Source organism: Andrena cerasifolii, chromosome 2 (genome assembly GCF_050908995.1).
Source record: "Andrena cerasifolii isolate SP2316 chromosome 2, iyAndCera1_principal, whole genome shotgun sequence".
Taxonomy (NCBI): Eukaryota; Metazoa; Arthropoda; class Insecta; order Hymenoptera; family Andrenidae; genus Andrena; species Andrena cerasifolii.
The window spans coordinates 126,405-139,729 of record NC_135119.1 but is presented as its reverse complement, the minus strand read 5'-3'; the positions used below and the strand labels follow the sequence as shown (position 1 = coordinate 139,729).

General features: G+C 35.3%; 4 protein-coding genes and 1 long non-coding RNA gene across 8 annotated transcripts; 2 read left to right on the top strand and 3 right to left on the bottom strand.

Moving 5' to 3' along the window:
* Positions 1-550: 550 nt before the first annotated feature.
* On the bottom strand, positions 551-2,116 carry LOC143378522 (uncharacterized). Its single transcript, XM_076830348.1, has 2 exons — positions 1,933-2,116; positions 551-1,520 (listed from the first exon to the last, which is right to left on the bottom strand). Exons 1-2 carry the CDS (start codon positions 1,997-1,999, stop codon positions 832-834), a joined length of 756 nt encoding a protein of 251 aa, XP_076686463.1. The 5' UTR covers positions 2,000-2,116; the 3' UTR covers positions 551-831.
* A 19-nt stretch (positions 2,117-2,135) lies between these two features.
* LOC143378512 (uncharacterized) lies at positions 2,136-6,365 on the bottom strand. The gene is made up of 3 exons (XM_076830333.1): positions 6,228-6,365; positions 5,482-6,122; positions 2,136-2,956 (listed from the first exon to the last, which is right to left on the bottom strand). The coding sequence occupies exons 1-3, from the start codon at positions 6,274-6,276 to the stop codon at positions 2,417-2,419; spliced, it is 1,230 nt and encodes a 409-aa protein (XP_076686448.1). The 5' UTR covers positions 6,277-6,365; the 3' UTR covers positions 2,136-2,416.
* On the top strand, positions 4,050-4,888 carry LOC143378558 (uncharacterized). Its single transcript, XR_013088288.1, has 2 exons — positions 4,050-4,344; positions 4,428-4,888. It is a non-coding gene; the product is annotated as an uncharacterized LOC143378558 (long non-coding RNA).
* Positions 6,366-6,991: 626 nt separating the features above from the next.
* LOC143378538 (gem-associated protein 7) lies at positions 6,992-9,620 on the top strand. Of its 3 annotated transcripts, none has more exons than XM_076830370.1 (3): positions 6,992-7,198; positions 7,510-7,707; positions 9,032-9,620. In XM_076830370.1, the coding sequence occupies exons 1-2, from the start codon at positions 7,066-7,068 to the stop codon at positions 7,695-7,697; spliced, it is 321 nt and encodes a 106-aa protein (XP_076686485.1). In that variant the 5' UTR covers positions 6,992-7,065; the 3' UTR covers positions 7,698-7,707; positions 9,032-9,620. The 3 variants fall into 3 exon arrangements, with proteins under 3 accessions (XP_076686485.1, XP_076686484.1, XP_076686483.1); XM_076830369.1 differs by lacking the exon at positions 9,032-9,620 and adding an exon at positions 7,808-7,945; XM_076830368.1 differs by lacking the exon at positions 9,032-9,620 and having other exon boundaries at positions 6,993-7,198; positions 7,510-7,945.
* Positions 7,731-9,216, bottom strand: LOC143378521 (mediator of RNA polymerase II transcription subunit 30). 2 transcript variants are annotated; one of them, XM_076830347.1, is made up of 4 exons: positions 9,075-9,216; positions 8,600-9,001; positions 7,986-8,242; positions 7,731-7,907 (listed from the first exon to the last, which is right to left on the bottom strand). In XM_076830347.1, the coding sequence occupies exons 1-4, from the start codon at positions 9,187-9,189 to the stop codon at positions 7,809-7,811; spliced, it is 873 nt and encodes a 290-aa protein (XP_076686462.1). In that variant the 5' UTR covers positions 9,190-9,216; the 3' UTR covers positions 7,731-7,808. The 2 variants fall into 2 exon arrangements, with proteins under 2 accessions (XP_076686462.1, XP_076686461.1); XM_076830346.1 differs by having other exon boundaries at positions 9,072-9,213.
* Positions 9,621-13,325: the final 3,705 nt, after the last annotated feature.

Here is a 13,325-nt window from a genome sequence, read left to right as displayed (position 1 = left end):
ATAACTTAAATCAAGAAGTTATAGGCAGTGAACGATGGAGAAATTTTGTTTGTGAAAAAATATAGGTAAAAGCTGCAAAGTACCTACCCGCGGTCTTTAGAGACACAATACCAGCAGTGGCGGCCTTCTCGAAATAGACGAGAAGCCCAGCCCTCCAAACTCGTCCGAAAATAAAACAGGTTTCTTCCCTGCGAGCCACGCTATCCAATTGGTCGCCTCTGACGGACGAGTTCGCTGATTAATCGACGATTATAAAAGATTGTGCGTTATATCTCGCATTCGTTGGGTTCTATGCTGACATTACTGTGAGAAATAAGTAACACTATTCAATGATTTTTTTTATCAATCGTAAAAGCAGTCGTGAACAACTGTGCGATCCACGAGCAATTGTGTAAACAAACTGTAATTTACATGAGAACAGCGAGACATACATTTTTTAAACGTACAAATTTTATAAAATTCAGCAGTAAATACACAGATTTCATTTTCGATTATGTAATTTATCTTCATATATCTACAACATACCTATATGTGTATAAATTGTAAAAAATTTCAGTAACAAAATTTTGTTTTATTTCAATTTCGAGTCTGTACAATGTTGAAAATTCTTTGAATCAAAGAGAAATTGTTGGAAAATCCATTAAATTACAAATAATTTAAGGATACATCGACTTTAATAAAAGTTAATTTTCTGAACTTATGTTTAAAAGATATATGTACGTAAAATTGAAGACAACAGATCCTTACAATGCAGTCATCGGTGGTAACTGGCGTAAACTATTGTTGATAAATAGGAAAGTTTGTCAAGCTACATACTTGCACATTACCGTTTTATTCTGATCGGTATGGATATTCGTCGGGTTGCATATATGTTTTGTGCCTCGTGTTCAATGCAATTAGCTCCATTATACTTGCCCCATCCTCGTTTTGATAATCCTCCCAGTTCAGTTTCTTCTTATTTACACCATACGAATAATCGTCATCCTCGTCTTCGACATAATCGTCTTGAATATCGTTATCATTCTTACCCGAACCATTGTTCAGCAGTAAACGTCCCAATACTTTTGCTTTTCTCTGTATTCCTATTAGCATATTTTTGCCCACGTTATCATCCTTATCAACTGTACTTCTCTTTTGCAAACGTACGTCAGCTACATGCTGATACCACTTTCTGTCTCTTTCTGTCGAACCAGATGCAAACTTTAATACAGGGAAAGCCAAAGGTGTAAATACTGTACGATGTTTCGCATTATTTCGATTCAATGATAAATTCAAATCATTAATGTTTGATATTGCATTTTTGTTTTGATATGATTTAAGATTTCGATTAAATTTTGTGAAGCGAATCGATTTAATCATTCTATACGCTTTAGTAATTAATGAACTGTCATATTTATGGTCTGCCTTCTGTTTATTCAATGTCATAGAAGTGTCTTTTGTTATTCCACATGGTGGTGGAACTACTGTTAATCCCTCTGATGAGTCAGTAATGTCATCATTGAGACCCGTTGAATATGTTTCTAGAAAAATGATCGTCAAAGAAGATGAAGTATAAGTACACTGCTTTAAACCCTACTGTCAATCATATTTGCAATGGTTTCTTTCAACGTATTTAAAATTACAAATTTATTTCAGGAGAATTTGATCGGTTATATATTTATAATAGTAGAGTTAGATGTATATACATATATGTATATGTACAGATGTAACGCTAAATATAATCTAAATATTAAAAGAAACCTTTATCAAAATATATAAACAAATGTGTTACACTGACTAATTTCCCGTTTATAATTTATGCTTTATGATGATGTTTTTTTAAATATAGAACAAAGTAATGTGATGAGAAACATCCAGAAATAAAATTATATGACATCTTTACTTGAATAGAAGTATTTAATATCTTATAAACCAGTATTTTAAGATGCTTACTTGCTGATACACAAAAATCAAACATTAACACTAAACTAATGTTTGCCAATAGAACAAACACGTTCATTTTCTCACAACACCTATTACCAATACTATAAAACTATTTTCCAGCCTTCTGAAATGTACACCATGTGTACTATCTATGAGAATTCGGTGAACAATCTAGTGGAGCAACTCGTGTCAATAATGATGTAGCTGTAACGTAAACACGAGTATCGTTATTATTTACATCCACCCAGAGTACATATACATATGTAAGGTTACAATAAATTACAAAGAAAACCAATTATGTACTTAATCAATTTCTGGTTAACATAACAAATTTATTTAATTCTATTTTGCATTCAACTGAAATCGGAGGTATACTTATAAGTATAATTATAATTAATATTAGATACGTAGTATCACTTATCATTCATTCATACAATAACCGTGTTTTACATGTTTAAAAAGTATCTACGTTACTATCCTGGGTATGTACAATCTAAACGACAGGTCTAAAATCACTGTTGAGAAATTGCGGTGTATTCTCTGGTGTATATAAAAATTTGTCAAAGTCGTTGGAAAAGTATTCAGGTACTTGTTCTTGTTGAAACTGATTCGGTGGGAAAGAGTCAGCGTTGGAATTAGAGTAATAATTATATTTTTCATCCGAGTAAAAATTCGCAGGTTTCTCGTAAGGTAAATTATAATTAATGTGATCGTAATCGTGATACTTAAATTCATTCGTTTCTGTAGTAAAATCAATGTGGTTGATATTTTGTGGATAACCACCATAATATCCATAAAAATGTGAAGTTCCTGTTGCATTATCATTCATTGTACTCCAAGTTTCGTTTTTTAGACTTGTAGTATTTGTATTAGTATCATTGCGGCCAGTATTTTGTATCGGTGTATTTGCTGCTCGTAAGGCTGAAGTTGCTAATGAACCGTCTTCCTTCTCTTTAGGAGCACTTTTCAGCAAATTACCCTGTTCCCTGTTATATCCTTGTTGTAGATTGCACACAGTTTCCGAGCTGGACACCTGTTAGTAATCAATGAAATAGGAATGAATATTAACAATATATAATGGATAGGTACCTATGAAAATTAAATGATTATTTGAATGCTAATAATTTACTGTCTACTAAAATTCCTTAAATTTGTGCTTATTATTGTAACTTATTAAAATCAAATTACTCGTCTTATAAAATATGTCTACTTTCATTTTTTGTATGATTTTATATTACTTATGTCCATCGTTTCATTGAATCACATACATATAATTTTTCATGTATTTTATATTAGACTAGCTTAAAACGCCCGGTGGTTCCCGGGTTATATATCTTTCTTCAGTGAAAGGATTCGTAGCAAACACCTAGGGGCTAAGAGGAACCTACCTATCAAATTTCATGGTCTTAGGTTCAGTAGTTCCAGAGAAATTGTGATGAGTCAGTCAGTCAGTCAGTCAGTCAGTCAGTCAGTCAGCCAGTTAGGACTTCTTCTTTTATATATATGTATATACTATATATAAATATTAAGCTTAACTATTAGTATCATTTTTAGAGTCGTTTAATTTTCTAAATGTCTAATCGTTTATATAAAAAATTAACTCCGTGAACTTTATGTGTTAATTATAGAGACTTTGCGTTTATTGTTTTAAATTCTCATAGAAATAAGAACTATTTCGTGCCTCTGCCCAGATAGCACAGGACGTCTTAAAGACGTCCATTTTAGGTCTGAACGCCTGTCGGCCTGATTTGTGAAAATGGACGTCTTTAAGACGTCTTCTGGACATTTTCTGGACGTCATTAAGATGTCATTAAGACGTCCAGAAAACGCCCTGGTTACATCCGAAACAGGCGTTCAAAAAAGGCTGTGCGCCATCTGACATCTGAGAAATGTCGATACATTACGATACATTAGTTCAAGGAAAGCAGGGATTGTAACCACTGTCTAACCCAAACCATTCACGAAATATGGATAGATCGAACAGGTAAAGCCTAATTAGATCTACATACATATATACATAAGTACATACTGGTACATATAAATGTTTATAAACATTTGCCCCAAGAAACAATGGAAAACCAAAAACACAGAGGCATTTGTTTAAATATTTCTGACCGAATGTATGCAAACCGGTTTTCATACAGTTTTTATACAGCATTCATAACGATTTTGTACAGTTATTGTATATTTGTTTCAGTATTTGCGGTCAAAGGTATGTATTAGTTCTAGGTTAGGGTTTGAATAATTTTTAAATTTTAGGTTAACGAATTGGCAAATTTTTATGGTTTCAATCATTATAATTTTGTGAAACGGGCGCTAACGTCGTTAATGACCAATGGATGTTGCATTGCTATTTAGTTGGCCTCGGCAGAAAAAGGAAAGAAGATTTCTATAAATTAAACTTAGCAACAGTTTTAATATGTAACTATCACCCTTATTTTACTGTTCTTAATATTGATTACTGTAAAATTCAATGTAATGTTTTCTCGAAATTCTTCTTTAAGTTGCAGTAGAACACAGAGAAATGGCAGAGAATAAAAAGGTACAGAGCTATCCATACAAGCCTGGTTGAAAAGAGCTTGCGATAGGAAAATGTCACTGCCGAAGATATTTTAACAAAGCGAGTAACACTACGGTCTTTATTTAATTGTTTGTATAGGGTATTAGTTAATTTGACACCTCTTTTTATTTTCAAACACCAGCATACTTTAGAGACGATTGCAGATCAATTGAGATTGCTGCACTCGATGAATAAACAATTATACTTTGTATAATCTATGTATACTACCTACATGTTCTACATATTTCATCTATTTTAAGTGCACATCCATGTTTATTTTAAGTGTATATCCTACATAGTTTGTATATTCTGTATATTCGACCTCGTACTAACATTTTCTTGTATCTATTGTAGGTGCATATATTCTACATTATTTCTGAATTAAATAAATTAAATAAATTGTTATCGAGTTTGATCTCATTTTGAAACCCATTTACTTCCTTAAATTTTTATTAAATCGAACCAGCACCGACGAATGTCTTAAAAATGTCTTAAAAACGTCTGTTTCGAACCTAACCAAGACGTCGTCTGGATGTCTTAAAGACGTATTGTTTTGTGAAAATGGACGTTTTTTAAGGCGTCTTCTGAACGTTCGTGGACGTCTTTAAGACATCCAGACGACGTCTTGGTTAGGTTCGAAACAGGCGTTTTTAAGACGTCTTCGTGCGATCTGGGTGGTTTTCGAAACGACCTTCGCGAATCTGAACATAATGGTATTTGGGTTTCCAATTGTTCATACTATCTATATTTTTTTCAGATAATAAAAGTTACAAAAGCTAAATTGATATCTGCTGCGTGTCGGAAATAAAAGCGTAATAGATAGTTACGTACATATGCGATGTATGGTAAATCTTCAATTTTAATACCTGTTAAAATAGGTTTTAAAATGATATCCTACTATGCGAAATACGATGTAGGTAGGTCAAATTTGACGTAGGACAAAACGTAACGCGATTTTCTGCACTAATTTCTATTTGTTTACCTTACCAAATTCTTACCTTCTCTTCCGCTTTTCGTACGTCCTCAACATGCAATTCTGTGCTCTCATCAACCTCTCCGTCAGCGTTCTTGGCCTCGCCTGTATATTCGTCATTGTTGTTTAGCGGGTTTAGTTTCTTATTCTCCAACAAATTCAATGTGGAGGCTTGCGGATTTTGAGTAAATGTTTGAAACTCATTTTGTATCCCACCAATGGATTGCAGTCGCAATGGATTTAGTACAGGATAGAATCCCAAAGAGGTGGCAAGGATATAAGAATGCGGCAGATAACTGTGAGGATCGTAAATCGTAGCAACATGGGGCGAAAGCTGAGATGCATCAAGTTTTAAAGCCACTGGTGGTTTAATGTATGTTTTTGCAGTTGACGATGCTGCACCCGCCGAACCACCGATATTTAAGCCAGCTAGAAAAGCCAAATTCCCCAAAATTTTGGTCTTTCTATTGGAAGAATCCACTCTTGTATTCGCAATTCGTTTTAATTCTTCCATTTTTAACGGACTTTGCTGTGGGAGTAGTACATCCCTCTGTGATACTTGTTTCCCTTGTATATGAGATTCAACGCTGCTCATGGTTGGCATCCCTAATGATCTGCGAACCATTTTCAGATTTTCACTCGTTACTGCGGTATGACAATATAATCCTAAAAAAAAAAACATTTGATATCAACGATGTGTTTGGTGTTAGAAAGGTAAAGAGTAGAACATGCTTCTATGTATAAATTTCAATTATTAACATCAATACTTACTGTTACAGCAAATGCTGACGATTAACAACAAGAAGAACAGGGAATTCATTGTTACAACTCGGTGCTTGGAACAAGAGTGAAGAGAAACTGGATGAACTGTTTAACAAAATTCGAAACGTGCGGGTTACCCTCATATTCCACCTCGTGAAAGCGTGCTTCTTCAGATATCGTTAAGAGTAATTACATATGTACGTTAATCTGAACTTCCTCTTTAGGACATGTGGGTATCTACTATAAAATAAGTTAACAGATTATTAATTAGTTAGTAAAAATATGTTTTTTTTCAAAATTACTACGTATATCGTTATTACCAAGTATTTGACAAATGTAGAATTCTAATTAGAATAATTTTGTGTGACATCTTATTATTATATCAAGAAATTATATATTAAACATGTTTTGTAGGCATGAACGTTAATTTACAAACTAATGTTCTTGCAATTAATTGAAGCATCGAATTAGACTGTTCAAATTTGGCGCGCATGGTAGCGGCACTAAATATAATTTGTATGTACATACTAGTGATCCTCTAGATAGTGATCGGAATAACGTGTATCGTCGCTGGTTGGTTGCTGCGATTTTGGAGCAAAAGCGGAAGTAGACAGAAAAAGAAACTGTAAAAAAGAAAGAAACAGAAATACTGATAGAAAGAGATAGATATGTTTATTTCCGGTTTTGCTCCAAGATGGCTGCGGTTATACCGATCACTCCTCTCTAGAGGATCACTAGGCATACATATATATATATATATATATATATAAGTATAGACGTAGTACAATTCCGCCATAGGAGGAAGCAGGAGGAATCTCTGCTCCTTTCGTGTCAGATTTTTCTGAAAATGTCCAGTACGATTGAAAACAACATAACATTGAATAAAGGCAGTACTATCTTAGAATTTGTGACACCGGAAAAACAAGAAGCTCGTGCATTTCTGCGAGAACGATTTCTACGGGTGATTACCGGAATTGTCGGTACGGTATCTTCCCTTTTCTATATAATCCTATTTCCTTTTCCTAAGACCACATTTATCTGATTCCTGTGCAACTTTATGTGTACCGATCAACTATTATCATCATTATTTTTTGTTTGACCGTTTAGTTAAATATGAAATTGCTTACGCGTGGCGTCAAAAAACGAAATTTTAGTTTTCTAATGCGCGAACGTAATCAGATATCAATCAGGTCGGAATTGTGCAATGGATTATTTATATTCTATCACCATTCATGGTTGAGGAAAAACTAATTGTGTAAATAATTGCATATTATATTTATGTGTGTTTAAGGTAAGCAAGCAGAATTTTATCTACGTGAAAACACACGCGTCTCTGCTGAGTTTAGAGGCTGCGATGTGGATTGCTTAGAGGTATACGTACGTAATCTGGAAACACCATTAGGCAAGATTCCAGAAGCAATTCTTAGGACAAGTGACGTTATTTACCTGGATGTAAATAATATTAATATTCTGCAATAACATGAAGAAGGTAACTAATACTGATGCTCTTACTTTAAATAGGAAATAATATCTTTATTCTTAACATATTTATCTAATAACTTATACAAATATATATGTACAATTGATAGTTCAAGACCGACGCATGTTCAACATTGTATTTATTTCTGAAATGATACGTCGTAAGTGATCAATGATTTCCTTAAGATGTCTATTCTTTAATACAACTTGCTGGAAAAAATAAATTTTATTATGAAACATGAAATTAATATTTTGTCGTTTATTGTTTAGTCTGTCATCTCTACTTACCTCCATAATTTCCTTGCTTTCTTCGCAAGCAAGCCTATAAGCCTCGGACGTCTTTTTCTCATCAGACTTCATGTCCCATTCTTCTTTCAAAGGAATTAAACTTTCTATATGTGTATACTCCATGCCTTGAAGTTGGCAGCTTTCATTGCATTTTTCGTAAATCAGTCTCAAGCGTTTGAATAATAGTTTTAGCGTTCTTAGTTGTTCCTGTACTTTATTCTTTTTTTCATTAGCCAAACTTGCCCCTTGCGCCATACCTAAAATTACGATATTTAATTAAATAATACAAATGGATATTGGGAAACCAAGAATTTCCATACGCTAATTAGTGACAGAAAATGGAACTACTGAGAGTAGGCCGAAATCCGTTGAAGTCCATATGATTATCAGTGTTTATATAGACATGTTGTGAAAAAAGAGTGTTTTTAAATTTTTTTGAACACTAATTTTTTACTTATTCGATTAAAAAATACTTATTCGGAATGTTTGGTGGGATCCGAGCCTACTTTCACTAGTTTGCCAACTTACCACCCCAGCGCTGAAATCTAAGCCACGCCTCCACTTGGTTTCCCAATATATGTGGAATAAATTTCAATATATTAATTCTTAAATACCATTTGGTGGTTGAAGAACTTTCAGCGTTTGAAATACTTCCAATGTACGGCTGACAATATCTTGCACAGTTTCTTGACCGAATCTGCATAAACTGGCGGTATTAAATTCTTTATTTTGCTGTTGTTGCTGTTGAGGTGGTGGTTGTGTAGGTGGTACAGGAGTCTGTGGCGTGGTGGCTTGATTATTTGTTTGATTATTTTGCTGCACCATAGCAACTTGTTGTTGCTGTTGTAATTGCAACTGCTGCTGTTGCATTTGTTGCATTTGTTGTTGCATCGCAACAGACTGCTGCTGTTGTTGCTGTTGTACCAAAACTTGTTGCGCATTAGGCATACCCATTGCATTAGATCCTACTCCACCCACGCCGACTCCAACTCCAAATTGTTGAGGGTTTACCATGCCTGCAAGAATTTTATGTTTAAATATTTCAGCTTCTGTATCAATTAGATTCTTCGCCACAAATACACTTACCACCTTGTTGCGGCCCCATCAAACCAGATACCATTTGTCCTCCACCAAATTGCGTCCGCATCGCAGACTGTTGCACATTGGGGAACCCGGATGGAAAAGGATGTTGTTGGCCCGCCATGTTATTTCAATTTTACAACTACTCCGCATTCGTTGATATGCGATGGTAGGAGAAGAATCAATCAACAGTTAAATAATTTGTAGGTTATGTGCCATTTCAGTGCTTTATTTTAATCGGGCGTCAACTTCTTGCAGCTTCAGATACTAGTTTTCATATCAAATTTAACTTAATTTTACCTATCAATCAATAGAGCAAGAAATTAACGTTAAATTGTTAAAAAACACTATCTTTAACACAGAGAATGTTTTGAAATCAGTAGTAATTTCAATCACTATAAAGTTTTGCTCCTTGGTCGATAATAAGTGAAAAATTACAGCATCCTACCGTTACCGCGTAACTAATAATAAAATATTCATATTTCTCTAGTATACGTGCAACAAAAAACGCACGTCTCACATTTTACGTTGTTTTACGTTACAAATGGTTAGAAATTGACATGGCATCACATCGCGCACATGCTTCGCGCATACGGCGTTAAGGGATTCGTGTTACCTACCGGTTCTCTGAATGTTTTTATCATGAAAAATAAAAAGAAAGAATGACTTGTGTACATAACGTCTCCACAAAATTATCTTTTTCCAAAAAAGGCACAAAAAAGCACGCCAAATGTACGCGCGCGCGAAAACGAATAAAAGAAACTGTCATAAAGGGTATAGCCGGTTAAGATGGTCAAATATGCCCTTGAACCGAATTCGACTCACGATGAATCATTCGAAAGCTTATTAAAAAAGAATCATTTGTGGCAATTTTCAACTTCGTATCTCCACCCGGAGGGTAGTAAAGGGCAAAAATAGGAAATCAGGTTTTTGCCGAATTTCTCCTAAACTAGGGGATGAAAAATTTTGAAAAAAATCAGAGGCATTTCTGTTATCGGGGCACATATTAGAGAATTGTTTCAGATTTTTAAATTGAAAAACCCAGCTGTGAAAAATAAAAAACGCCAAAAAATGCTGAAAAATGCCGATTGTGTATCGAAGCAGTCTTGGCACTATAATTATATTTTTACTGTAAGTACGTATCACTGTTACTATTGTTCTGTATTTTTTTCAGATTTTTCAATTTGATGCGCCGCAGTTAAAAACATTAAAAACTGATTTTTTCGTCGTTTTTCCGTGTCAGAGTAAGTTATACGTCGAATTGCTTCATGAAATAAGTGATTTATGCGATCTTCTATGTTTATACGTACAGCAAAACATCATAGGAATTAAAGAAACTGGAAAAATCGAATCATTTGAAACTGTTATGCGCCTTACATTGTAAAGTATCTATCGTATTTTTCAACGGCGTCGGTGTCGCAGCGGTAGAGTGTCGAGCTGTTATACCGCTGCAAACTTTTTAAACGTAGGTTCGAGCCTCGAACTTCCAAGTTCATTAGGCTAAGTTTTTTTTTTCATTAATTACATATATTTCCTAACTTGACGACACAACGATCAATATTTATTTTCAAATGTTTTAAGAATATTTGAAAAACATATTAACCTGAAATATACGTAAATATGAGTTTGGACTGCTTGTTATGCCGCCGTTTATCCTGTCAATTACGGCATTGTTTAACAATTCCTACATTATATTAATATGTGAAATTGGTTTTCAAATCTCTTACCTTTAACAATTATGGATGGATGGCAACAAAAATCGTGTCTGATGTATTCAATCGTCATCGCTGTCTTGATTAATTACTGGTGTCACTTGTTCACTGGTGAATATTTTACTAAGAATTTCTGCAGGTCTTACAAATTTTGAAAGGTACAGAGCATGCGATAAGTAATAAATTATTGCAGCTATGTGTGAACAGCACCCGACGGTGCGGTTACCATTTGCACATTCACAACAATAGCGCTTTATTCCGGAATAGCCTATTGAGTTTGGTGCATAATCAATATAACATCTGTAGGTTTTGCTGTTATAATATGTCGTGATCTTACTTCGAATTTAATAATATTCTTTCTCTCTTTTACACAACGAAGATTAATATTATTCTTTTCATCCATCAATTCTGCTAAATATGAGATTGCTTGAGACAATTTATAGGAGCCAGTAAACAGAATTTTGAGATCTTTGTCATTTCCGGAAACTCCATACTCATATTTACGTATATTTCAGGTTAATATGTTTTTCAAATATTCTTAAAACATTTGAAAATAAATATTGATCGTTGTGTCGTCAAGTTAGGAAATATATGTAATTAACGAAAAAAAAAACTTAGCCTAAAAGGAACTTGGAAGTTCGAGGCTCGAATCTACGTTTAAAAAGTTTGCAGCGGTATAGTAGCTCGACACTTTTTTTTTTATAAAGATGTTTATTGCAAGGTTTTGTACATTCTGAATTAAATAACAGACTTTAAAAACATTTAAAAAAATAGCTACATATTTTCTTTTTTATAAAAAAAAATATAAACTAATTGTTCCACGTAGTGGAAACTCTTAACTATACCCTAGCGGTCGTAATTCTTTGGTACTGTCAGTTATTGGAGATTATAATTCCGAACAGAATTGCACTTTAGCGACCACAAAAGATTGTGGGGACTTACAAAAAGGAGAAAAAACCATCAATACCAGAAGGAAGGTAGAAAACCCCTTACCCACTCTTACGCCTACCAACTATAAATAAAACTATTCTAAACTTAAAGATAAACTTAGAAGCTAGTATTTACAGAAGAGCGCACGGACAGGTCGATAGTCGAATGCGCCCGTATTATCGGCAGCTAGCTAAATTCCTTCTGTTGAGCAGATATGCGCGGCGGGTAGCTAGTTCCTCTAAATGAATACTGGTGTTCGAAAGCCACCAGAACTTTACGAAGTTTAAACGCCGGAAGTCGTAAGCGTCTGTTTTAGGGATAGTCATAGAATATTTGAATTTGTCTCTGTTGTTATTAAAGTCAGCGGGCGAGAAAGCAATACGTTTGTTTGCCTTATTTCGGCGCCAGTGAAAGATAATTGGGATATTATCGGCGTTCTGCATTAATCCTCGGTCATCGCAATAGGGAAATGCTTGCGGAGTTAAGTAGCCAGTGGTGAGTTGGTTGACTGATGTCGAAATATCTTGGGTGGCGAGAGCCTGTATGATGGGGTTGTCTATTGAAGGTAAATTACTAAAGTAGTCTCTGGTAAGATTGATCATAAAAGTGTCAATTCGCGGGATGTCGGCAGTGTCGTATAGGGTTTGATTTTTAACATAGTGTTGCCAATCAGAGTCGGGAGTACGGTAGAGACGAAGGCATGCCCTTAGACATTTGCGTTCCAGAGCCCTTATTCGTTCCATAGTGGTGTGGTTGGAGTTCTAGAGGATTGGAGCTGCATAGGTGATTATTGGACGGACTAAAAGCATATATAAAATCAGCTTGGCCTTTTTGGACAGGTGCTTATAGTAGAATATCCTACTGTTTGCAAGGAAGGCTCGATTGGCTTTAACCATTTGTAAGTCGAGGTGTTTATTGCCCCGGAGCAGATAATCAAGCTGTACCCCGAGATACTTAACTACTTTCTGGTGTGGGATCAGCTCCTTATTATAGGTACCTGGGATAGTGGCCGATATTTGGAACCGAGTGCTACCCGCTTTTGTCTTGGACGTTAAGCTATTTGCGGGCTTTTTAAACAGAATAGTTTCGCATTTTTGTGGGTTAAGTCGCAGATTTCAGGCCATATGGTATCTGTTGATGTTATCTACTGCCGTGTCCAGATCGTTTTGAACCGCGGCTACCCGGTTTCCGGTGACGTAGACCGCCACATCATCTGCGTAGGCCAGAAAGCCGGCTCCACCCCTCTCGTTAAACCCGAACAGTTCCGGGAGATCACTCAAAAAAATATTGAACAGGACCGGCGAGTTCACTGTACCCTGTTGCAGTCCCTTCTTAATCAGGAATTCGGTGGAAGAGAGGCTTCCATCGTCCGATGTGAAGAAGGATTTTCCTTCAATCATGTCCCAGATAAGAAACATCAGCCATTTGGGGAAATTTCGTTTGTGTAGTTTGTATATCAGACCCTCCAACCAGACGGAATCGAAGGCTTTTTCAATATCGAGGAAGGCCGCCCCGACCAGGTGGCTCCTGTTCACAGTCACATATGTGTCCGCCAGAAATTTATGAACCGCGTGCGTAGTTGCATGTCGGTGTCGGAAGCCGAATTGACGCGATGGGA

Excerpts from the sequence above, each read along its gene's own strand:
- LOC143378512 (XM_076830333.1), bottom strand. The coding sequence starts at position 6,276 with ATGAATTCCCTGTTCTTCTTGTTGTTAATCGTCAGCATTTGCTGTAAC. Across the intron at positions 6,123-6,227 it reads CGTCAGCATTTGCTGTAACA|GATTATATTGTCATACCGCA; the intron begins GTAAGTATTGAT and ends TTTTTTTTTTAG. Across the intron at positions 2,957-5,481 it reads TACGAAAAGCGGAAGAGAAG|GTGTCCAGCTCGGAAACTGT; the intron begins GTAAGAATTTGG and ends GATTACTAACAG.
- LOC143378521 (XM_076830346.1), bottom strand. The coding sequence starts at position 9,189 with ATGGCGGGCCAACAACATCCTTTTCCATCCGGGTTCCCCAATGTGCAA. Across the intron at positions 8,243-8,599 it reads AGTTCTTCAACCACCAAATG|GTATGGCGCAAGGGGCAAGT; the intron begins GTATTTAAGAAT and ends TCGTAATTTTAG. Across the intron at positions 7,908-7,985 it reads AAAGCAAGGAAATTATGGAG|CAAGTTGTATTAAAGAATAG; the intron begins GTAAGTAGAGAT and ends TATTTTTTCCAG.
- LOC143378538 (XM_076830370.1), top strand. The coding sequence starts at position 7,066 with ATGTCCAGTACGATTGAAAACAACATAACATTGAATAAAGGCAGTACT. Across the intron at positions 7,199-7,509 it reads GGTGATTACCGGAATTGTCG|GTAAGCAAGCAGAATTTTAT; the intron begins GTACGGTATCTT and ends TGTGTGTTTAAG.
- LOC143378522 (XM_076830348.1), bottom strand. The coding sequence starts at position 1,999 with ATGAACGTGTTTGTTCTATTGGCAAACATTAGTTTAGTGTTAATGTTT. Across the intron at positions 1,521-1,932 it reads TGATTTTTGTGTATCAGCAA|AAACATATTCAACGGGTCTC; the intron begins GTAAGCATCTTA and ends TCATTTTTCTAG.